Source organism: Sciurus vulgaris (assembly GCF_902686455.1).
Source record: "Sciurus vulgaris genome assembly, chromosome: 11".
NCBI classification, from domain to species: domain Eukaryota; kingdom Metazoa; phylum Chordata; class Mammalia; order Rodentia; family Sciuridae; genus Sciurus; species Sciurus vulgaris.
The window spans coordinates 15,323,003-15,349,081 of NC_136472.1; the positions used below are offsets into that span (position 1 = coordinate 15,323,003).

Below are 26,079 nucleotides of genomic sequence, written 5' to 3' on the forward strand. Positions count from 1 at the left end.
CCTCCCTCTTTCCCTGCCTTCTGGATGCCATGAAGTGAACAACTTTCCTCCACCATGGCCTTACAATGCCATTTACAAACTTAAATGTAATCTCTGAAACTATGAAATGACTACAAGAGACAATCGAGGAGATGCTTCACAACACTGGAAAAGGGAAAAAGTTTGGTGTGGAGCAAAAGCAGAGCAAACAAAAGCAAAGTAGATGAATGGAATCGTATCACACTAAAAAGCATCTGCCGGGAAAAAGAAACAAACAATAAGCATTAAGAAAAAACATACAGAATGGGAAAAATATTTGAAGACTATATATCTGAATATAGGGGTTTACATGCAGGGGTTTATCATGGTGCCTAAACTATATGTAAATTTTTTAAGTTGGAACTAAATTTAAAGACAAAATAACCAACTTGATCCCTACAGGCAGGTTAATTGTTTCTCAGGAAAGCAGGATGAGGAACTGTAGACTGTCTCATGGGGAAAATCTCCAGTGCTCTCCAAGTCTGTGAAAGACTCCTCAGTTCTCCATACATGAGTCTCTGAAATCCCAGAACTCAACAGCACCTTGTTTCAGAGGGGACACCTGCATGCCTTGTCCCTTTGGTCACTGCTTATTCATCTGAAGGATCATCACTGATAGTAGACACAAGATTTCTTTTGATCTAAGGATTTGCTATGACCCCTCAGCTGTGACCAGGGAAAACACTCAAAGATAACAGGAACTATGATTAATCTTTAAATAATATTTAAAGAGATATTTATAAACCTGGTTTAGCTCTTATTTATAGACACTAGCTGTAAAGTATGGAGGAGAAGTAATCTTACATCCATCTTACATAGGAGGAGGTAAGGAACTATTATTAGGAAACAGAATTCATGATCATTGCTAATTATCTTTTAAAATTTTTATTAGTGAATTATAGTTATACATATTGGGATTCATTTTGGCATAATTGTACAAGCAAGGAAAATATATATATATATATATTCAGTCCCTAGTACTTCCCCTTTCCCTCCCCTCCACCCTCCCTGTATGCCCTCTCCTCCACTATACTGATCGTCCCTCTATTTATTTATATATTTTAAAATCAGAGCATAATAGATATCCATAGGGGTGGAATGCACTGTGGCATTTTCCTTGTGTCCACAGCATAGTTTAGGCTGCTTCATCACACGGCTCCTCCTTTACTTCTCTCTCCACTTTTTCCTGCCAAAGGAAATTTGGAAGTTTTGATCACTTCTGGAAAGAGACTTCCTGTGATAGCACTTGTGAAATTTTCCATTGCTGATTTTATACTTTCAAACCCACTACTCTGGACTGTCTGTTCTTTCACTTCCAGCAAATAGGTAAGCTCTACATTCCCTAAAACATTCCAGTGAGAAGGGTAAGCCATGCAACAGCCTGCTGTGAATTATTTGAAATCAGAAAGAAATATTCTCAGAATGTTTCCAAAACACTATGGTGAATCTATGCATAAATATTTATCATGGGGACTTTAGTGATTCATAGAACAAAACTTGCTTCTTTCCTCTAAAATATGAACAAAAATAAGACATGGTGCCTTGATTGATTAGTGACTTTACCTTGTTCATTTTGAGATTAATTAATGACTTTATCTTGTTCTCATAGAAGGTTAAAAAAACCCACAAAGGCCCAGAATAGTGAATTGTTCATTCTTTATAAAAGGATACTAAAGGTATTAACATGCTATGAACTCCATTTAGCCCTTTCATCACTATCTCATTCTTATTACAAGGAGATGACTTTAACCCATGAAATCTGCATCTTTCTCTTGCTACCTGTGTAATTGTACAGCATTACTTACAACCTCAAGTTTCCTGATTAATAAAATAATAACAGAACCTGCCTCATGCATGCACACACATTTCACACCTGTATGTAAATCCGTTGTCATTTGTTGTAGAACTTAGTGTATGCTAAAAGTGATCAAAAGTGTGTTAGAACTGGCATCCCTGATGTCTTCATGGGGCAGGCTTCTAAATGAAGTTGCCAAATGTTTAGGAGACAGATAGTAGGGAATAAGAGTTTTGGATGGATCTTTTTTCAAGGGCTAAATTTTAAAAATGAAATTGAATACAGTTTCTATGCAAGAAAAGATTCAAATAAAATATTTTACCATGTAAATCTTGCCAATAAATCATGTCTGTGAGCTACAGGAAGCTCATAAACTGAGCTTGGGTCTTAGAGACCCTGGGTCTTTGTGATTTTGTTATGGGATGACAGATAATAGAGAAAAAAAATTAATTAGAATAGATTCTTGTAACTAAACTAAAATCATTAAAATCCATGTTTTAGTTTAATTGCAAGAATCCAGATTTTAATAAATTTTCCCATATGGAATTGTAAGAACAGTAATCATGTGTTTGGCGTAATAACAGACTAAGAAGCACTGGGCAGAAAATCTCAATGGCCACAGTAGGATAAAGGAAAATTGGAATAAAAGCTTAGACTTCAGACTCATCCAGGACTGATGGCCTGTGTGTCAGCGTGCAGCCTGATTAAAAAAAAATAACATGAGCCATATTCCTTCCAATAATACTCATGTGGTGGCTAGCACTACTCAGGTTGTGCTTAACACCCTGCATCGTGTTGCCCTTTATGCATCACCTTATTTAACTCTCACAAGGAACTAAAAGTCAGACTCATTGCTCTTTTCAATTTGTAGATGGGAATTTGATGTTCAGAGGAGGTGGGTTAGGACCTGCTGGGGTGTAAACAGTGGGTCTCTCCCAGGAACTGAGGCTCACGTCTGCCATCTGATGACAGATCTGTATTCAGAACCGCTGCCTCTGCAGGCCAGGCACGCTCCCTCCACTGGGGGATTCCCTCACAGCTCTCATGTATAGAGACATTGTGTTGGATCAGGAATGAACCTCAACTTCAACCAAATCAGAATTTCTGATTTTAGTTGCATTTCAGCCAGCACCTGCAGGTATGGAGCTGACAACAAGCAGGAGGGTGTTGGAGGAGGCTGATGTGCAGTTCAGAACCTGATTCTTCAGGATCATTTTGTGGTTGAACCAATTTTCAATCACTGAAGAATTTTCCTTCACTCTTATGGATTTTTGTTGGTGTTCCTCCACTGAGAAGCAAACATGGAGGAGAAGATGAATTTTTCACCTCTTGTATCACTTTCTTAGTTCACTGACGAAACTCAAACACTGAAGTTGAACCAAGCAGACCAGGGGTGTTGCAAATTCAGTAAAATCAGTTGGATTTAAATTCTGCTTAGACCATTACACATAGGATCCACTTATGATGGGTTTCAGGTTGGCCTGGGTACAGAGCAGAGATGAGCAAATAATACTTGTGTGAATAAGAGGAAATTTCTCCACTCTGTGGGCTTCATAGTTCAGATGAATTTAACCACCAACCAAACTCAGACTATTGATAAGAGGAGATGATGAGGAGACATAATGTGCCTCCAGCAGTTCTTGGCAGGTGATCCACAAAAATGGTTTACTCCAACTGTGCTCAAGAGAAGAGCAGCAGCAGACAGAGACACTCAGACAAGCTCTTTCGGTCAAGTATTAAATTGTGAATGGGTCAGTTAACAAATGTATAAAATAGTAAATTAGGGTAACCTATCCATTATGATTTCTCAGATTCAACAGCACATAACCCTGTGTATAACTGACACATCAAATTACAAGTCCATTCATTTTCTGAAGAATCTTGAAGTATGAGTTGTTGCTTGGAAAAAAAGAATATATCTTAGACTTTCTGATTCATTTCATTTTTTTAAAACATTTTATTCCCTTTCTTTTCAGAGTTGTAAACCATATAGAGATTGCAAGGTGACACTGATGGAGAACAGGACAGAAGTGACAGAGTTCATCCTGCTGGGACTGACCAGTGACCCAGGTCTGCAGCTTCCCCTCTTTCTGACGTTCCTGCTCATCTACACCATCACGCTGGTTGGGAACCTGGGGATGATCCTGGTGATCCTCTTGGACTCCCGTCTCCACACTCCCATGTACTTCTTCCTTGGCAACCTGTCTGTGGTGGACTTTTGCTACTCCTCAGCTGTCACTCCCACAGTCATGGCTGGGCTTCTTCCTGGAGATGCGGTCATCTCCTACAATGCTTGTGTTGCTCAGATGTTCTTCTTTACAGGTTTTGCTACCGTGGAAAACTACCTCCTGGCCTCAATGGCCTATGATCGCTATGCAGCAGTGTGCAAGCCCCTGCACTACACCACCACCATGACAACCAGGGTGTGTGTGTGTCTCGTCATAGGCTGCTATGTCTGTGGATTTGTGAGTGCCTCAGTCTACACTGGGAACACGTTCATTCTATCTTTTTGTAATTCCAACGTGGTCCATCATTTCTTCTGTGATATTCCAGCAATTATGACTCTCTCTTGCTCTGATAGACAGGTTAATGAGCTGATTCTTTTTTATGTAGCCAGTTTCAATATCTTTGTTGCTCTTCTTGTTATTTTAATATCCTACATATTGATTTTTATCACCATCCTAAAGATGCACTCAGCTGCAGGACATCGGAAGGCTATCTCCACCTGTGCCTCCCACTTCACTGCCATTTCTATTTTCTATGGTACGATTATCTTTATGTATTTACAGCCCAGATCCAGTCATTCCTTGGATACTGCCAAAATCACATCTGTATTCTATACTTTGGTCATTCCTATGTTGAACCCTATGGTCTACAGCCTACGGAACAAAGAGGTGAAGAATGCATTCACAAAGATTGTTTTGGAGGGAAGACAGCCTGTAGGAGTGTGATATTGCTTTTGAAGATCACATTCCTCTCATGTCTTCTCCATATACCGAGTTCCATTTTAGTAGACATAATGAAGTTTCTGAAGTAATACCATTGGCTTCAGAAGACTGTAATTTATAAAAATGGAAGCAATGTATTTAGACTCTAATACCCGAATGAAAATATCTCTGAAAACTTGTGGTCTGCTTGTCTAAAGTCTTATTGTATATTGATTATTGCATCATGACCCATGTCCATGCTAATATATGCAGAAGAAGTGCATCTAGATAATCACAAACAGAAGGTGTGTACACATGTACATGTGTCTGGTAATTTTGTCGAAATTAAGGGTAATGTGGCTATTGGTAGTGGTCAATTTATTTAATTTTTCTCAATGAAGGGATATCTGGGTAGCCAGTAAAACATCTTTTTGTGTGTTTCTGTGAGGATATTTCACAAGAGAGTCCTATTTTTGGCAGTATACTTCGTAGAGTAGTGTACTTCTCTCGTCAATGTGAGTAGACCCTCACACAGTCTTTTGAAGGCTCACCTCAGCAGAACAAATTTCTAGGGGCAAACTGTCTCTCTTTCTCCTTTCTTTTATGGATCTGAGTTCCACCTCCTCTTGCTCTTGGATTCCAGAGCCACTTGCTCTCAGACCCTTAGTCCCCACATGTACACTAGTTGTGCATGTGGTTCCCAGCATGCAGATTCCAGAGCACGGCCTGTTTCCACAAGCACGGGGTCCCCAGTCAGGATAAATTTCCACTCACACATATACTCAATTCCTTTTGGTTCTTTCCCTGGAGAACCCTGACTGCAAGACGAGTGTTTAATAAACCTAATCCACGTTAATCTTTGTAGTAGAATAAAAATTCATGGACAATATTTTAAAATTTCTTCATTCCTAGTCCAAGCATACTAATTTAAGAAAAAAGAATGATATATTATTGAATGAAAGTATGTCTTCTTCATTACATATTTTAATGAGACACATAATTCTGACATCTATGAATTCATATTTCTGTTTGAGTCATTCTATACAAATAAGATGTTTATATTCAAATTTTCTAAGGGATAAAGTGTCCGGAGTGCCAGAAAAATCAGGAAATTGAAAACATTTTGATGTAGTCAATTTTTAAACTCTATTTTTCAGTGTATTTAAAAATTATCCTGAGAAGCTAATAATGCACTTGTCTATGATCCTTGAACTGCTAATGTCGCCCATTTTTCCTTTAGTTGAGTTATCCTCTCATCATTCCCCAGTCTTTTTCTCACTCCTTTCTCACTGCTTTCCTTGCTATCTCTTCACAGCTCCAAACGTGCTCAAGCCTCAGGGCCTTTGCACTTGCTGGTTCTCCTTGTGGAATATTCTTTCTTCTTTCAAGTTTGCGGAAATGTTACCTTGACATAGAGTCCTTCCGTAATCATTTTATAAAACAGTCACTTTCAGCTGACCACATAAGGTATATCCTCAACCTCTGTCATTCTTCTTTGTCCTTATCAACCCCTATCTAGTATGTAATTGCTTACTTTTTTCTTATCATTCTGATTTGGAATGCTAACTTCACAAAAGTGTTGATTTTTATGTTTTACTTACCATATGATCATCGTTACCTGACTAGATGTCCTGTTTCATAGAAGATTCTAATAAACATTGTTTAATAAATGAGCTAAATAATTCTTCTTTAATGCAATCACATTATGTATATTGACCTTTGAAACGTTGGTGTTGGTGAGTCTTGTCACGAGATAAAGATAGAGAAACATGCAGTGTATTCATGCAGACACAACTAATTTTTGCTTTTGCTGAACCTTTTTGTCAATATTCTCACTCAGGTCCTCACGCTCCTCATTTTTTCCCACATTTTTTATTGGTGCATTATAATTGTACATAATGGCAGAATTTGTTGTTACATATTCATACATAGTCCTGCAGTATTACAATCTAATTTGGTCAATCTCACTCCTCAGACTTACTTCCTCCCTCTCCATCTCCCTCCCCTTGGATCATTTCCTCTACTGATCTCCTTTTGGCCTTATTGTGGTCTGCCCCCAACTTTCTTTTATTTTTTCCTCACTAGCTTCCATATATGAGAGAAAACATACGATCCTTGACCCTGTAATTTTGACTTATTTACTTAAACTGATGATTTCTTGTTCCATCCATTTTACTGCAAATGACATAGCTTCACTCTTCTTGATGGCTGAGTAAAGCTCTCGTGTGTTTATCTACCACATTTTCTTTTTTTTTATGATTGAAAAAATGTAATAATCTCAGGTGTTTTGGGCACTGCAGGGTAAACATAATGAGCATAAATGCATTGCATATCACAACATAGAGGGGAGAAATTTGAATGTAATTGCCACAACGAAATGATAAAACTTTGAGGAGATGGATGTGCTAATGAACCCTGCCTTGATCTCTACCCAATGGATACAAGAATCAGAACTACACATTATTCTTCATAAATATGTATAATATAGGTCATTTAAAACACAAATAAATGAGTGAACACTTTGCAAAACAAAGCCTACACCCTTGCTTGGCAACCAATGTCTTCTCAGGACTATGGAAAAAGAAGGAAAAACATTCTTGGTTATGGAGAATAATCCATAGAGGCCTTGGGCTTCAACCCACTCAACTGGGCATGTGGAGATGGGAATCAGAGCTAAATGGCCAGGAGGAAGAGCAGGTTTCCCATGATGGTGACCAGGTATGTGAACACGGACAGGCTGAAGATGAGGGGCTGAGTGCTGGGTCATCTGTCAGTCCCACATTTTCTTTAACCACTCATCTGTTGGTGGACACCTAGGCTGATTCCATAGTTTGGTCACACTCTGCACTTTAAGACAACAGGAATTTCTGAAAATCCCATCAGGGGGCAGATCATTTCAAACCATCTCACACTTTATCCCTCAGAACTTATATTTCATTAAATGGTAAACAACACTCAAGTGGTATTTAGGAAATCACAAAAAGCACTTTAAATATAATATTGAAATGTTTTATATCTGGTTCCATTTTTAAATTTTTTCATGCACATCAATATACAATTACTGAAAAGATCCTATGTATCAATGTGGAATATGTACAAACATATTCGTCAGCACTAAACAGAAAAGACCCCTTAAAATTCTGGTACCAAGCACGATATAAGTGCTTTTAACTTTGTCCCTCCGGGAGCTCAATGTTATTCAAATGTAGCACAGCAATGTGCCTGTGTGTGTAATGTCTCATCCCTGTACAGCAGGGGACCTCAACGTCACTAGGACTGAATATGCAAAGATGGTCATGCTGGTACCTGGGGCGCAGTGTATGCAACACAGACATCCACTCTAGCATGTAGAGTGATATATCTCCTATTGGATTCACTTCTAATTATTATTTTAATGAATGTTTAATTTTAGAATGGATTTGGATTCATGGAAATTTCCAAAGAGCATGATATGTGGATTTATATATCATATTCTGGCAGGTTTGGTGGTGGTCCTCCCAAACACTCACATGGTAAATTGCTGAAACTTCCAATGTTAATCTATGTGGCCAAGAAGCACTGTGCAGATATGATCAACTAAAGGATTTTTCAGAGTGAGAGATCATCAGGAATACCCTTGTGCACCTCAAAGTCAATGTTATGTGTCCTCATAAATGGGAAACCAGAAAGACTTTATCATAGACAAAGGCGGAGTCAGCATTGCATCTGCCAAATCTACCTTGATGTGATGTGATCATAAGTCATGGGGTCCTGGAGGTCAGCAGAGAACGCAGGAGGCATACAAACGAGGTGTCCTCTAGAGATTCTAAGAGGCAAAGGCTCTGACACCATGTTCAGTGAGGCTGATTTCAGACTTCTTGTAATATAAAGCTACTCCCCCACCCTTTCCGCGGCATTCATTTCCCTGCCTCCCACTACTTGTCAGTCTGTGAACATCCTGGCTCACTATTGGTTCATCAGTCAGCATGCAAGTATCTTTCTCTGTTATTGGTTCCCCTGTTAGCCCAGCAGAATTCAACTGCTCAAGGGTAGCTTCCCTGCCATCTTTTCTCTTGCTTTTCTCTCTTCTACTCACTTGCTTTCTCTCTTCCTCCTCGCTTTTCCACTCTCTCTAGTGTGCACCCTTTCTCTTTCTTCCTCCCTTTTCCTTTCATTTGCTCTCTTACCCTGCAGGGAAACACTCTGTTTGCTTAATAAACCCTCTTATGTGATTTCCCGAGTCTGGCCATGGTTTTCGTGTGTTTTCTTACACCTCTGACTTAAGCACTGCAAGAACCAATGTGCGTTGTTGTCAGCCTCCAGGTTTGCAGTAACGTGTTACAGGCAGCCACGGGAACCTAATACAATCTCACACCTGGTTTCTTCTCATCATAATCATCTATTACGATTGTGTGTGAGCTAGTGAGAAATCAGTGACTTCATCTGTTACTGGATTTCTTTCTTGAGAGTTTATTTATTATTAATTCAATCTCTATACTTCTCATAGGATATTCAGATTTTTTTCTTTCTTGTAGTGTGTATCTTTCAAGGAATTTGTATTTGATCTATGTTATCCAATATATTAGTATAAAATTATTCATACTATTCTGCTATAATTATTTTTATTTCTATAATGTCAATAGACATATTCTCCCATTAATGTATGATTTTGTAATTGGAGTCTTCTCTACTCTTTTTTATAGTTAAAATCAACCACACACTACAGCCACTGATTATGACAAGGGGCTAAGTTCACCCATTGGGGAAAGCTTTCTTCCAATAATGGCACTGGAAAAATTGTTTACTCCATGTACAATGATGAAGCTAGATTAGGACTTTTAGTGGTTTACCAAAATCATTCAATCTGCATTAAATATTTAAATGCAAGCCTTAAACGATGAAATTACTTTAATAAAAAAAGAATCAAGGAATAGGCTTCAATACTTTAAAATGGGGCAAATATCTTTCTGGAGACGAAGGCATAGGAAACAAAAGAAAAATAGACCAAGGGAATTACATAAAAGTAAAAACTTCTGCAAAAAAACAGTCAACATATTGAAGAGACAAACTACAGAATGAATGAAACTATTTCAAAACTATATATCTGAAAAGAGGTTGATATTTAGAATACAAAAATAACTCCAAATCTCAGGAGGAAAAAAATGAGACATCATTATCCTATGTACCTGTATTCTATGTACTCGAATGGTGTGAATCCACATCGTGTACAACCATAGAAAAGAAAAGTTGTAGCCCATTTGTGTACAATGAATCGAAATGCAGTGTAAATTAAAAATTGATTAAAATTTTAAAAAAAGGAATGGAAAGAAAGGCAAGAAAAGAAAAGAAAATCCTATTAAAAATGGGTAATAGGCTTCAATTGACATTTCTAAAAGAAAGACATAAATGGTCAATCAGGATATGAAAAACACTCCAGATCACTCACCATCAGGGAAACGGATGTCCAAACCACAATATGCCCGGCATGGGTGCAGGCCTGTAATCCCAGCAGCTCTGGATGCTGAGGGAGGAGGATTGCAAGTACAAATTCAGCCGGGAGATTTCAGTGACACCCTGAGCATTTAGCAAGACTCTGTCTCAAAATTAAAAAAAGGCGGGGGCGGGGGATGTGATTCAGTGATTGGCTGCTCCTGGATTCAGTCCTGGCACCGAAAACACACACACACAAAAACCCCTAAACAAACACAATAGAATCACTTCACAGTTTAAGATTGGCTTTATCATAAAAACAGTGATAACTAGTGCTGATTAGTTCTGGAGAAGGGACTCCTGTTCACTGTTGGTGGGAATGACATTAGCCCAGACAGGATGCAAAGCTGTATGGAGAGTCCTTATGAAATGCAGACTAAAACGACCACATGATCCTGCAATCTCCCTGCTGAGAAGGAATCCCCAGGAAATGGAATCTGCATGTCAAAGAGATGTCTGCCCTCCTGTGCCTGCAGCACCATGGACAGTAGCTAAGGGATGGAAGCAACCTGAGTGTCCATCAAATGACGGATAGATAAAGAAAATGTGAATAATATTCCATTGTGTATATATATAATAGTTTCTTTATCCATTTCATCTGTTGAAGGGCATCTAGGTTGGTTCCACAATCTAGCTATTGTGAATTGAGCTGCTATAAACATCGATGTGGCTGTGTTACTGTTGTATGCTGATTTTTAAGTCTTTTGAATATAAACTGAGGAATGGAATAACTGGGTCAAAAGGTGAGTCTCAAGGATGGACTGGAGAATATCATGCTATGTGAAATAAGACAATTCCACAAAACCAAAGACCAAATGTTTCCCTGATAAGTGAATGATGATATATAATGGGGATGGGGAGTGGGGATGAGAGAAGAATGGAGGAACTTAGATTATGTAGAAGGAAGTGAGAGGGAAGGGGGGTATGAAAAATGGTGGAATGAGACAACATCATTACCTTATGTACATGTATGGTTACACAAAGGGTATGAATCTATACTGTGTACAACCATAGAAATGAAATGATGTACCCCATTTGTGTACAATGAATCAAAATGCAGTCTGTAAAAATAAAAAGTAATTAATAATTAGAAAAAAAGAAAACATGGCACACATACACCAAGGACAATAGTCAGTCATAAGTGAGAATGGACCTCCTGTCATTTGTGACAGCATCATTGTGTTAAGGGAAATAAGCTAGGCTTCAAAGACAATCACTGAACCATCTCCCCCATATGTGGAATGTTGAAAATAATTGGGAATTGAATAGTGATTACCAGAATCTGGGGATATTAGGGAGGAAGACGGGATGGGTGACCACTGGGTATTAATTTACAGTTACAGAGAGGCAAGAAATTCTGGTGTGCATTACATAGTAAGGTGACCACAGATACACTTATGTACTGTGTACATCATGATGGCAGAAGAAAGTAATACTAAGTTTAGCACACGAAATGATGAGCCTGTGAGAAGACAGATATGTTTTACCTGATTTTAAAATTACACAACATATACATATGTAGAAATATTTCATAGTACATAATTAAGATGTAAAATCCTATATTGTCATTTATCAGTTAAAAATAAATGTAAAATAAAAATGTACTAACCAGCTTGATCCCTATAGGCAGTTTAATTGCTTCTTCCCTTGTAAAGTAGGATCAGGAGCTATAGTTAGTCTCACAGGAAAATCTCCAGAGATCTCCAACTTTCCATAATTTTCTCCAGATCACCATGTATTGGCCTCTGAAATCCCAATGACTCAACTTCACTGTTTTAAGAGCGACACACGATATGCAGTATTCCATGGCCACGGGATACTGTTTGTGTCATCTGAATGATCATCATCCTCAGGTCTTCTTCTGACCTGAGGATTTGCTATGACCCTCAGTCATGGTCAGGGAAAACACTCAAAGTTAATAATGATAGTGTTTGGCTTTTAAATGATAACCTCTTCATTAGATGCATTAAAGACCTCTCATTCGTTATGTATAGACACTAGCTATGAATCGTGTGAGAAAATCATTTTTTTTCATTTTTATTTTACTAATAAGGAGGAGGTAAGTGGTTCTTTCCAAGACAGAGAAAAAGTTGAGTAGATTCTTAACAATTCATATTAACATACTTCTATTCTTTTTATGCATTCCTTAGAGGAGCTGGAAACTTTGGACTACTACCTGAGAAAAAGACTGTCTTCTAATAGTATTATGCAACATTCCCTTAATGGTATTATGATTTAAGATGGGTTATTTTGGAGTGATTGATGTTATTTTTCTAGCAAACTGTTAAGCTTATATTTTCTATAAACATTTTAGTGAGAAGTGTAATTCACGCTTTAAAAGCACTGGGTAGCTGTACCAAATATGAGTTGTTTGTAAAAAGAAAGAGAAGCTTTCAAATAGATCTAAATGGTGAATGACTCCATGGTGTATATGTCAAAATATATATCATGAGGAATTGTGATTCATTGAAACAATTCATAATTCTTTTGCAAAAACTGAAAATAAAAAAAGTGGTGCTTTGGAGGATTATGGGATGATATTATCTTATTGACTATAGATCTGTTTCTCCTTAAAGATTCAAATATAACCAACCAAGAATAGTGAAATGATTCTTCTTTAAACTGCAAAAGGTTCTAACTAAAGTACTGAGGTCTGAACTGCATTTGAGCTTATTTACCCTTGTCTCAGGCTTATTCATGGCCATGGCATTCATTGTGAGTCTTGAGTCCTTTCTCATAACACATACATAATTCTAAGCGCATCACACTACATCTCAAACCTTGGTATACTTATTGAAGTAAGAGTTGTATACTATCTACATTAGACATGATCACACAAGCGTAATTTATATGTAAATACTTATCATTTGCTGTAGACTATAGTTCAATGCTAAAGTGGTCATGTTCATTATATTTTCAATAAAATATCTTCATGGAGAGACTTATAGACTGAAAAAGGTCTGAGCAGAAAAATGGTAAGGAGTACTAGTTACTTTGCATGAGTATCCTATAAAAGACTTTAATTCAAATAAAGTATTGGAAAACATTTTTACTATTCAAGGACATATTCAAATAAAATATTGTACAATATTGAACTTGAACAAATAAAAAGCTAAAAATAACCCATAAACTGGGAACTTTCAACCCTGGGTCTCTGTAATGTGGCTATGAAATGATCGTATGAGAAAAATATGTTTTAAGAACAATGGACTCTTTTGTTCCAGCTAAACTACGGATTTCAAAGAAGAAATTTCTAGTAAGATTGCCCAGGGCTGGGGAGATAGCTCAGTTGGTACAGTGCTCGCCTCGCAAGCACAAGGCCCTGGGTTCGATCCCCAACACCGCAAAAAAAAAAAAAAAAAAAAAAAAAAAAGATTGCCTACTCGTATTGTAGCAGCAGTACTCAGATGCTGGGGTAAAGACAGACTGAGAAACACTGGAGGGCAGAGAATCTCTCTGGTCCTAGTACAGAAGGAAAGGCCATTTGTGGAGAGAAGTTTCAACCCAAACTCCAGACTCAAGGCCTGCACGACAACATGCATGATGGTTAAACCCACATAAAGACACCATCCCAACCCAGTCATAACATGATGGCTAGCATCCATGAGGTTGTGCTCTGCACCCAGCACTTGATAGTCCTTTAGGTATTACCTTCTTTAATTCTCACAATTATGTCTCAGGACTCTCTTCTGGTATTACTTTCACAAAGTAGGACTCATTACCTTCTTCACCTTGCAGATGGAAATACGATGCTCAGGAGAGCTAGTCTAGAACCTGTGACTTTTGTGTGACCAGTGGTAAGTCTGATGTGAATCTCTTCCAGGAATCTAAGCTCTCCTTCTGCTCCATGAGATGATATGACTTCTCTCAAAATTCCTTCTTCAGGCCAAATGTGCTCCGCCATGATAGTTGTCCCACCACCTCTACCATGCAGAGAGGTGTGCTGTCCTTTTTCAAGAGATAAACCCTTCTTCAACCTAGTCAAAAGTCTGTGTTTTCTGCCATCGCAGTCAATGTGTGTGGAAGTGCTGATGATAATAAGTATGTGACTATGGGGAAAAGATTGAAATGGAATTGAGTTCTTGTTAATTCATTTCACACCATTCTGTCATTGAAAGAAGGATCATTTCACTATTCAGGATTTTTATTTGCTTTTTTCTTTACCTCCAGAAAGAGACAAACATCTAGTGAGCAAGATTAAATAACTCCAGAATCAACAACTCAGTTCACTGTGAAATCCCAAACACTGACTTTGCATCAAAGGAAACAAGGCATAATAATAAACTCAGTAAAATTTATTTCAGTGTAGCCTATTATATACAGGAAAAACTCAGCATGGGTTAAAGGTCGGCCTAGGACCACAGCATAGATTATCAATTAATCATTGTGCAACTATCAGCAAATTGCTGAACATCTTATGGGGAATAATTTACACAAATGTAACAAAAGTCAAACTCTTCATGAAGAGGAGAGTGTGAATGCACATTTACATTTTCCATAGCAGTTTTTGGCAGGTGAGCGATGTGGAAGCTCACCTTTCACTGAGCTCAGGAGAAGTGAACTGGCACATAGCTTCAGTCAAATAAGTCTTTATTATCAAGTTATTAAATATTTTACATCTCAGATAAGAAATGTACAAAAATAAAAAAATTGGGCTATGAGTCATTATGATTCTTCAGATTCAACACTATATAACTCTAGACTTTCATGTAGCACTTAATTTGGGTTTCAAAAGCCCATGCTTTCTCTGGAGAATCTCAGAATTCTTTTGTATTCTACCATGAAAGAATACAATGAAAGAATATACCTTTCAGTTGTACTTTCCTCTTCAATTGAAATTCTTATCATTTTTTTTTTTCTCATGGCTGTAGAACATCTAGAGATTCCCAGACAACACTGATGGAGAACAGGACAGAAGTGACAGAGTTCATCCTGCTGGGACTGACCAGTGACCCAGGTCTGCAGCTTCCCCTCTTTCTGACGTTCCTGCTCATCTACACCATCACTCTGGCTGGGAATCTGGGGATGATCCTGTTGATTGTCTTGGACTCCCGTCTCCACACTCCCATGTACTTCTTCCTTGGCAACCTGTCTCTGGTGGACTTCTGCTACTCTTCAACTGTCACTCCCAAGGTCATGGCTGGGCTCCTTCCTGGAGACAATGTCATTTCTTACAGTGCTTGTGTTGCTCAGCTGTTCTTTTTTGGAGCCTTTGGTACTGTGGAAAATTACCTCTTGTCCTCGATGGCATATGATCGCTATGCAGCAGTGTGTAAGCCCCTGCACTACACCACCACCATGACAACTAGTGTGTGTGCATATCTCATCATAGGCTGCTATGTCTGTGGTCTCCTGAATGCCTCCATCTACACTGGGAACACGTTCAGTCTCACCTTCTGTGTATCTCCTTTGATCCATCATTTCATCTGTGATGTTCCAGCACTCATGGTTCTCTCTTGCTCTGATAGACATGTTAGTGAACTATTCATTATTTATGTTGCCAGCTTTAATATCTTTTTTGCTCTCTTAGTAGTCTTTATATCCTACATATTTATTGTTATTACTATCCTAAAGATGCACTCAGCTGCAGGACACAGGAAGGCTATATCCACCTGTGCCTCCCACTTCACTGCAGTCTCTATTTTCTATGCGACTCTAATTTTTGTGTACTTACAACCCAGCTCCAGTCACTCCATGGATACTGACAAAATTGCCTCTGTGTTCTACACTATGTCATCCCCATGCTGAACCCCTTGGTCTACAGCCTGAGAAACACCGAGGTCATGAGAGCATTTTCAAAAATTCTTCTGGTAGGAAAATCCATAGGATTCTGACTTCCGCTCTTTGGGATGCATGAAGCCTGAATTCCTTCCTCTCATCTTCTCCATGTAATGTTGTTTATTAAAACCTGCACTGAATTCAAGTTCCTGATGTGATACATTTTCCAGTGCAAAAGTTTATTGTCTGGTGAAAGGGAAATGTGTGCAAACACAATACCTGAGTGACAATGTGCATGCTATCTTGGCATTTGCTTATTGAGATTATTGATAATTTAATAATTTTCACCTATTTTTAAAACCATGCCTCTATGAATGTATGTAAAGTAAGTGGAAAAAAGCCCATGAATGGAATAAGTGCATGCAGGGGTCCCATGAGGACACATATGCATGGATGCAGCCTATTTGCCAGAATAAACATAGTGTGGTACTCTGAAATTGGACTATATTAGAAATATCCAGATAGCTACTAAAACATTCTGTGTGTGTCTGTGAGGATGTTTCCCAAAGAAGAACTTAGAATCAGTCAACTTTTCAATATGGTGGCCATCAGCCAATTCATCAAGAGCTCTCCTGAATAGAAGAAAAAGGTATGAGGAGGACAAATTCTTTCTCTCCCTCTTTTCCTCTCTCTCTCTTCTCTCCCTCTCTTTCTTTCTCTCTCAATAAAGGCATCCATCTCTCACGCTGGACCTCAGAGCTACTGGCTCTCAGGTTCTTGTTCTATAAGAATTCACTAGACATATTAGACCCACTTCTCCCTCCTCAACATTCCTGGTTCTCCATTTTGTAGACAGACCATCATGGGTATTCTGTTTCCATAATCTCATGAGCTCTTACCCATAATAAATCTTCTCTTGTGCATTTCTATATACTGTTGGTTCTCTTTCACTAGAGGGCCCTGAATTATAGAGCAGGGTTTAGTAATCCTAATTTAATATTTAATTTGTTTATTAAAAATAATTTAAACCAAATTAATCTCCTTTTTAACAGTTTGAATAGTCCTCATTTGAAGAAAAACAGGATATACTATGTAATGAAAGTTGTGCTTCTTGGACATTTTAATGAGAGATACATAATTCTGGCACCTTATGCGAATTAATATTTCTGTTTGAGCCATTTTGTACAATCAACATGCTCATGTTTTAATTGTCAAAGGGATAGAATAAATTAATTACCAAAAATACTGAGAAAAATCAAAGCAATTTAAGTGTATTTATGTATGATTACAATTATTCAGATTACTAAAATTTTGCTATGACAAACCAATGATGCAATCCTTTTTATTTCTGCAAATACTTTAAAATTACCACTGCTGCCCATTCATTCTTTACTTATGTGAACTCTACTCTCTATTGTCACTTTTCTAGTCTTTTCCGTGTCTCCATACTCCCTCATTTCTTTGCTGTTTTTCACAAATTCAATGATGCTTATACCGCAGGGCCTTTGTACATTCTTTCTCCAGTGAGGAATAGCCTTATTCCATTCAGATCTCCTGGGAAATACTAGTCTGTCATGTGTCCTGCCCACTCCATTGAACACTCATTTTCCACTCACCACATGAGCTGTCCCCTTATTCTCTATCATTCTTCACAGACCTTATGAACCCTGTCTCCTGGATATTTGCTTACCTGGTTTTATTTGTCTTCCCCCAATAGAAGGTAAACACCATGGGAGAACTGACTTTATGTTTTCTGGTCAAACATGATCATCAGCAATTGAACAGATAACTATTTCACAGTAGACTCTCAACAGAGTTTTATTAAATGAATGAATACATGAATAAAGATTTGAGTTCAATTGCACCAACTGTTGATCTTTGAATCATGGATAGTGAGAGTGAATCTTGCATGGGATTAACCATCTAGATAAATATGTAGTACCTCACTAGAGATAAAGCTAATGTTCGGCTTTTCTGAGATATTTGTTTTCCCCTATAGTTTCAGTTCTCACATTCTTCCCTTTTAGGCAAAATGATTCTGGGATTGCTCAGAGCTGATCAGTTCCTATACTCTGATAATTTTAGTGAGAGGTGATGTGTCATTAAATGGCAAGTAAAATGTCAAATAAGTACTGTTTAGGGAAAATGAAAGAAATTCAACACAAGATGAATTAAAGGTCTCATTTCTGGTCATTTTGTAAAAATTAGTTGATGCACACAAATTGCAGTACTGACTGGAAAGATTCTAAATGTCTGTGTGGAGTAGCTGTATGACAGTATTTGTCAGCAGTAAAAATAAATTATATTGTCTGCTAGTGTAATTCACTATATTCACATTTTAAATTTTGATCCTCAGGATTTAAATATCATACAAAACTTGAGCAAAGGAATGTGCCTCTATATGTCATTTGTTATCACTGTCACAATAGGGGCATCAACATCACCGGGATTGATCATGCTAAGATGATGGTCCTGGTCCTTGTGGAGTAGTGTAGGGTAGATCTACTATTTGCTTCTGTTTGTGGTGATATTGCTCCATTGGAAGAATGTCAAATATTGTTTCAATGGTTATTTAGTGTTACAATTATTTTGGATTAATGGAAAACTTTCAAAGATAGTGCATTGTGTGATTGACATATGACACACTGGCAGGCTCAAAAATGGGCCAAAGTATTCAAAGTTTAATTTCTGAAACCTGGTGATGTTACCCCTCAAGGCCCTGAAGGACTGGAAGATCTGATCAGAAGGACTAGAAGAATGAGAAAATATTAAGATTATCTGTGTGTGTCCTAAAGGCAATGCTCTCTCCTCTCCTCTCCTCTCCTCTCTCCCTCCCCTCCCTCTTCTCTCTCTCTCTCTCTCTCTCTCTCTCTCTCTCTCTGTCTCTTTCTCTCTCTCTCTACTTCTGGATTTCCATGTCTGAGCCACATTCCTCCATCATCCCCTTCAGCCATGATGTTCTACCTCACTTTGAGTTCAGAGCTATGGAGTCAGTTGATCATGGAAGATCTCTGGAACCATGAGCCAAAAATAAACTTTATCTTCTCTGTGTTGTTCCTGTCATTTTTGGTCACAAAACACAAAGTTGACTAAAGCAATGTCACATTCATTTGATAATGGAGGCCTGTTGTTCAAGCCTCATTTTATCACTTGGCAAGTCAAACACCTGGCTATGTTAAGCAGCTCAGGTCACCTGGTACCTTGAGACCTATGGTTAACCATTTGGTCTCAGCAGAAGCCTAGTAGCAGATCAAATTCTGTTTGTCAAGAGGAGAGTACCTCCCCACAAAGAATCATAGAACTTTCCTCCAAAATCTTAGGACCCTGAACTAAAGTTCACATACAGAGACTAAGGGCTCCAAACAGCATCCCCATCTGTCATTAGCAATTCAAGGTGCATTGGATTAAAAAAAATTTTTTTTAGTTGTGAATGGACACAATACCTTTATTTATTTATGTGATGCTGAGGATTGAACCCAATGCCCCACACATGCGAGGCAAGTGCTCTATCACTGAGCTACAACACAAGGCCCTCCATTGGATCTTTTGGGAGATATGGCCCATGTATCAGCACACATTGCACAGCAACCAGGAACTATTGGAAAAAGAATTCTCTTGTTCCAGTCTCCACTGAAAACTAGGAGCTTTTCAATCACTCAGTATATGGGCATGAATAACAACACACAAAGAAAGAACAGAGTGCCTTTAAGTTCCAAAGAGGACCACAAAGATGATAAAAATGTTTTCTCACAGATCAAAAGAGTTTCATCCCAAATAGCAAGGACACGTTGATTGCTCAAACTGTAGAAGTGCTTCTGTCAATGTAGTTGCCGTTTGAGTCCACACCTGATTTAACTTTCATAATTCACTTTTATTCCAAAGGTTCCTCTATTTTCTCCACAGATTGAATAGCTGTTAACGGCTAAGTTGGATGACATACCACAAACACATCTTCAGATTCCTAAATGGTTGCACCAATCTCAGAATTCCGCCAGAAATATGCTTTTAGTTTAGTCATTGATTTTAGTTTACTATTTCCTAGGAAAAAATCATTTCTGTGTTGGGTTTCTCCTTCGCATTTCCTACTATAATTGCCATCACTCTTTCAAACCAGGGAAACAATGTGTGGTTTATTCCAGCTGCTGAGTATGACTACTCCTATTGTACATTTGGAATTATAGAAATAATGACAGAATGGGTTTGGTGATTCAAGTAGTCCCTTATGAAAATGACTTGACCTTAAATTCCCATGGTAACATAACCTCCCATGAGGCCCTCTTCTTATTGGTGTGCCACGGGGATGTTTTGGGGCTTCTAAAATTAGGGGGTAGTTAAGAAAACATTGTTGAATAGCTACTAAAAAGTTTGGTTATTTTCTTTACAGATTAAGAGTTACACTAATTTAAAAAATCTTTGAAAAACTTTAGACAAGGCTAGGACAACTTTAACAGCCTAATTTTAGACTGTGAATTGGGCCCTTGCTCTATAAACTTCCTCAGTATGGGAATTGACTCACAAGTTGTGACTGTCTGGTGTTAAGATTCAGGTTGATTTTGTTTACTCGATCTAGACATTCTGTTTATGCACAATCAATAAGAATTTAGTAGGCTTAATTTCTATTTTTCTTCCAGGAATAGCTTGATCATACTGCAAATACCATTGAGAATGCAGAACACATCTCTTCTTACTTCCAATTCGAACTCTGCTATTTGTTACAGTAATTACAACCCACATTGGTTTTGCCAGCTGAGTGCTGACAGTTGGCCCCTGCCATATTGGGGCACAATCGCTGTGATTACCTTAAGTTTCTCAGTTCAGTGGCCTCGTTTCTTATTTTAAGATCTGGTTTACAGGTGAGCGTGATCACAGAGCTTTTCAATACTACTTGGTTTCTTCTCACAAGTATTCTTCTTCTCCCAGCTGTGGTAAAAGGTATACTTCTCGCTCATCTCACCATGGTTAATCAGGCTCAAAATAATGAATCCATTCCACCATTCCAATGTTCCTACGACTTTGAATACTATCTTCTACAGTAAAGCTAAGATGTGTCCAGGATTTCACATTGTTGCTATCTTTTGCTGCCTTTCAGCCAGCCAACCAACCGACCCGAATTATTTGAGCCTTTCCTAACTCCCTGAAATAAAACATTTAATGGAGAATCTCTGCTTTTTGGGCAGAACAGTGTTCTGAGGTGAAAAGTGATTGATGTGAAGGCTTGGATTTCATCAATGGGTCAATTTCATTGATGAGTTCGCAGTTGAATGGGTTACTAGCAGCTGGAGGAGTCCATTTGGAGGATGTAGGTCACAGAGGGCAGGAAGGGGATATTTTCTCCTGGGCCTCAGTCGCTCTCTATTTATTTCTCTCTCCCTCCCTCTTTCCCTGCCTTCTGGATGCCATGAAGTGAACAACTTTCCTCCACCATGGCCTTACAATGCCATTTACAAACTTAAATGTAATCTCTGAAACTATGAAATGACTACAAGAGACAATCGAGGAGATGCTTCACAACACTGGAAAAGGGAAAAAGTTTGGTGTGGAGCAAAGCAGAGCAACAAAAGCAAAGTAGATGAATGGAATCGTATCACACTAAAAGCATCTGCCGGGAAAAAGAAACAAACAATAAGCATTAAGAAAAAACATACAGAATGGGAAAAATATTTGAAGACTATATATCTGAATATAGGGGTTTACATGCAGGGGTTTATCATGGTGCCTAAACTATATGTAAATTGTTTTAAGTTGGAACTAACTTTAAAGGACAAACTAACCCCAACTTGATCCCTACAGGCAGGTTAATTGTTTCTCAGGAAAGCAGGATGAGGAACTGTAGACTGTCTCATGGGGAAAATCTCCAGTGCTCCTCCAAGTCTGTATGAAAGACTCCTCAGTTCTCCATACTATGAGTCTCTGAAATCCCAGAACTCAACAGCACCTTGTTTCAGAGGGGACACCTGCATAGCCTTGTCCCTTTGGGTCACTGCTTATTCATCTGAAGGATCATCACTGATAGTAGACACAAGATTTCTTTTGATCTAAGGATTTGCTATGACCCCTCAGCTGTGACCAGGGAAAACACTCAAAGATAACAGGAACTATGATTAATCTTTAAATAATATTTAAAGAGATATTTATAAACCTGGTTTAGCTCTATTATTAGACACTAGCTGTAAAGTATGGAGGAGAAGTAATCTTACATCCTCTTACATAGGAGGAGGTAAGGAAACTATTATTAGGAAACCAGAATTCCATGATCATTGCTAATTATCTTTTAAAATTTTTATTAGTGAATTATAGTTTATACATATTGGGATTCATTTTTGGCATAATTGTACAGCAAGGAAAATATATATATATATATATTCAGTCCCTAGTACTTCCCCCTTTCCCTCCCCTCCACCCTCCCTGTATGCCCTCTCCTCCACTATACTGATCGTCCCTCTATTTATTTATATATTTTAAAATCAGAGCATAATAGATATCCATAGGGGTGGAATGCACTGTGGCATTTTCCTTGTGTCCACAGCATAGTTTAGGCTGCTTCATCCCACGGCTCCTCCTTTACTTTCTCTCTCCACTTTTTCCTGCCAAAGGAAATTTGAAGTTTGATCACTTCTGGAAAGAGACTTCCTGTGATAGCACTTGTGAAATTTTCCATTGCTGATTTTATACTTTCAAACCCACTACTCTGGACTGTCTGTTCTTTCACTTCCAGCAAATTAGGTAAGCTCTACTTCCCTAAAACATTCCAGTGAGAAGGGTAAGCCATGCAACAGCCTTCCTGTGAATTATTTGAAATCAGAAAGAAATATTCTCAGAATGTTTCCAAAACACTATGGTGAATCTATGCATAAATATTTATCATGGGGAACTTTAGTGATTCATAGAACAAAACTTGCTTCTTTCCTCTAAAATATGAACAAAATAAGCATGGTGCCTTGATTGATTAGTGACTTTACCTTGTTCATTTTGAGATTAATTAATGACTTTATCTTGTTCTCATAGAAGGTTAAAAAAAACCCACAAAGGCCCAGAATAGTGAATTGTTCATTCTTATAAAAGGATACTAAAGGTATTAACATGCTATGAAACTCCATTTAGCCCTTTCATCACTATCTCATTCTTATTACATAGGAGATGACTTTAACCCATGAAATCTGCATCTTTCTCTTGCTACCTGTGTAATTGTACAGCATTTACTTACAAACCCTTCAAGTTTCCTGATTAATAAAATAATAACAGAACCTGCCTCATGCATGCACACACATTTCACACCTGTATGTAAATTCCGTTGTCATTTGTTGTAGAACTTAGTGTATGCTAAAGTGATCAAAAGTGTGTTAGAACTGGCATCCCTGATGTCTTCATGGGCAGGCTTCTAAATGAAGTTGCCAAATGTTTAGGAGACAGATAGTAGGGAATAAGAGTTTTGGATGGATCTTTTTTCAAGGGCTAAATTTTAAAAATGAAATTGAATACAGTTTCTATGCAAGAAAAGATTCAAATAAAATATTTTACCATGTAAATCTTGCCAATAAATCATGTCTGTGAGCTACAGGAAGCTCATAAACTGAGCTTGGGTCTTAGAGACCCTGGGTCTTTGTGATTTTGTTATGGGATGACAGATAATAGAGAAAAAAAAATTAATTAGAATAGATTCTTGTAACTAACTAAAATCATTAAAATCCATGTTTTAGTTTAATTGCAAGAATCCAGATTTTAATAAATTTTCCCATATGGAATTGTAAGAACAGTAATCATGTGTTTGGCGTAATAACAGACTAAGAAGCACTGGGCAGAAAATCTCAATGGCCACAGTAGGATAAAGGAAAATTGGAATAAAAGCTTAGACTTCAGACTCATCCAGGACTGATGGCCTGTGTGTCAGCGTGCAGCCTGATTAAAAAAAATAACATGAGCCATATTCCTTCCAATAATACTCATGTGGTGGCTAGCACTACTCAGGTTGTGCTAACACCCTGCATCGTGTTGCCCTTTATGCATCACTCTTATTTAACTCTCACAAGGAACTAAAAGTCAGACTCATTGCTCTTTTCAATTTGTAGATGGGGAATTTGATGTTCAGAGGAGGTGGGTTAGGACCTGCTGGGGTGTAAACAGTGGGCCTCTCTCCCAGGAACTGAGGCTCACGTCTGCCATCTGATGACAGATCTGTATTCAGAACCGCTGCCTCTGCAGGCCAGGCACGCTCCCTCCACTGGGGGATTCCCTCACAGCTCTCATGTATAGAGACATTGTGTTGGATCAGGAATGAACCTCAACTTCAACCAAATCAGAATTTCTGATTTTAGTTGCATTTCAGCCAGCACCTGCAGGTAATGGAGCTGACAACAAGCAGGAGGGTGTTGGAGGAGGCTGATGTGCAGTTCAGAACCTGATTCTTCAGGATCATTTTGTGGTGAACCAATTTTCAATCACTGAAGAATTTTCCTTCACTCTTATGGATTTTTGTTGGTGTTCCTCCACTGAGAAGCAAACATGGAGGAGAAGATGAATTTTTCACCTCTTGTATCACTTTCTTAGTTCACTGACGAAACTCAAACACTGAAGTTGAACCAAGCAGACCAGGGGTGTTGCAAATTCAGTAAAATCAGTTGGATTTAAATTCTGCTTAGACCATTACACATAGGATCCACTTATGATGGGTTTCAGGTTGGCCTGGGTACAGAGCAGAGATGAGCAAATAATACTTGTGTGAATAAGAGGAAATTTCTCCACTCTGTGGGCTTCATAGTTCAGATGAATTTAACCACCAACCAAACTCAGACTATTGATAAGAGGAGATGATGAGGAGACATAATGTGCCTCCAGCAGTTCTTGGCAGGTGATCCACAAAAATGGTTTACTCCAACTGTGCTCAAGAGAAGAGCAGCAGCAGACAGAGACACTCAGACAAGCTCTTTCGGTCAAGTATTAAATTGTGAATGGGTCAGTTAACAAATGTATAAATAGTAAATTAGGGTAACCTATCCATTATGATTTCTCAGATTCAACAGCACATAACCCTGTGTATAACTGACACATCAAATTACAAGTCCATTCATTTTCTGAAGAATCTTGAAGTATGAGTTGTTGCTTGGAAAAAAAGAATATATCTTAGACTTTCTGATTCATTTCATTTTTTTAAAACATTTTATTCCCTTTCTTTTCAGAGTTGTAAACCATATAGAGATTGCAAGGTGACACTGATGGAGAACAGGACAGAAGTGACAGAGGTTCATCCTGCTGGGACTGACCAGTGACCCAGGTCTGCAGCTTCCCCTCTTTCTGACGTTCCTGCTCATCTACACCATCACGCTGGTTGGGAACCTGGGGATGATCCTGGTGATCCTCTTGGACTCCCGTCTCCACACTCCCATGTACTTCTTCCTTGGCAACCTGTCTGTGGTGGACTTTTGCTACTCCTCAGCTGTCACTCCCACAGTCATGGCTGGGCTTCTTCCTGGAGATGCGGTCATCTCCTACAATGCTTGTGTTGCTCAGATGTTCTTCTTTACAGGTTTTGCTACCGTGGAAAACTACCTCCTGGCCCAATGGCCTATGATCGCTATGCAGCAGTGTGCAAGCCCCTGCACTACACCACCACCATGACAACCAGGGTGTGTGTGTGTCTCGTCATAGGCTGCTATGTCTGTGGATTTGTGAGTGCCTCAGTCTACACTGGGAACACGTTCATTCTATCTTTTTGTAATTCCAACGTGGTCCATCATTTCTTCTGTGATATTCCAGCAATTATGACTCTCTCTTGCTCTGATAGACAGGTTAATGAGCTGATCTTTTTTATGTAGCCAGTTTTCAATATCTTTGTTGCTCTTCTTGTTATTTTAATATCCTACATATTGATTTTTATCACCATCCTAAAGATGCACTCAGCTGCAGGACATCGGAAGGCTATCTCCCACCTGTGCCTCCCACTTCACTTGCCATTTCTATTTTCTATGGTACGATTATCTTTATGTATTTACAGCCCAGATCCAGTCATTCCTTGGATACTGCCAAAATCACATCTGTATTCTATACTTTGGTCATTCCTATGTTGAACCCTATGGTCTACAGCCTACGGAACAAAGAGGTGAAGAATGCATTCACAAAGATTGTTTTGGAGGGAAGACAGCCTGTAGGAGTGTGATA

General features: G+C 38.4%; 2 protein-coding genes and 2 pseudogenes across 4 annotated transcripts in view; all 4 read left to right on the plus strand.

Annotated features, from left to right (window-relative positions):
• LOC306638392 (olfactory receptor 5B2-like) overlaps positions 1-4,764 on the plus strand; it is a 48,865-nt pseudogene extending 44,101 nt beyond the window's left edge. Inside the window, exons 3-4 of the transcript in view lie at positions 3,790-4,236; positions 4,603-4,764. The product of the transcript in view is annotated as an olfactory receptor 5B2-like (transcript). The remainder of the gene's footprint in view (positions 1-3,789; positions 4,237-4,602) is intronic.
• Positions 3,826-4,764, plus strand: LOC306638393 (olfactory receptor 5B3-like; the record flags this gene model as incomplete). The annotated part of the gene is made up of 1 exon (XM_079101696.1): positions 3,826-4,764. The coding sequence occupies one exon, from the start codon at positions 3,826-3,828 to the stop codon at positions 4,762-4,764; it is 939 nt and encodes a 312-aa protein (XP_078957822.1).
• Positions 4,765-15,108: 10,344 nt separating this feature from the next.
• On the plus strand, positions 15,109-15,957 carry LOC306639193 (olfactory receptor 5B2-like; the record flags this gene model as incomplete). The annotated part of the gene is made up of 1 exon (XM_079102593.1): positions 15,109-15,957. One exon carries the CDS (start codon positions 15,109-15,111, stop codon positions 15,955-15,957), a length of 849 nt encoding a protein of 282 aa, XP_078958719.1.
• Positions 15,958-25,136: 9,179 nt separating this feature from the next.
• Positions 25,137-26,077, plus strand: LOC306638395 (olfactory receptor 5B3-like; annotated as a pseudogene). Its single transcript has one exon. The product of its transcript is annotated as an olfactory receptor 5B3-like (transcript).
• The last annotated feature ends 2 nt before the right edge of the window (positions 26,078-26,079 follow it).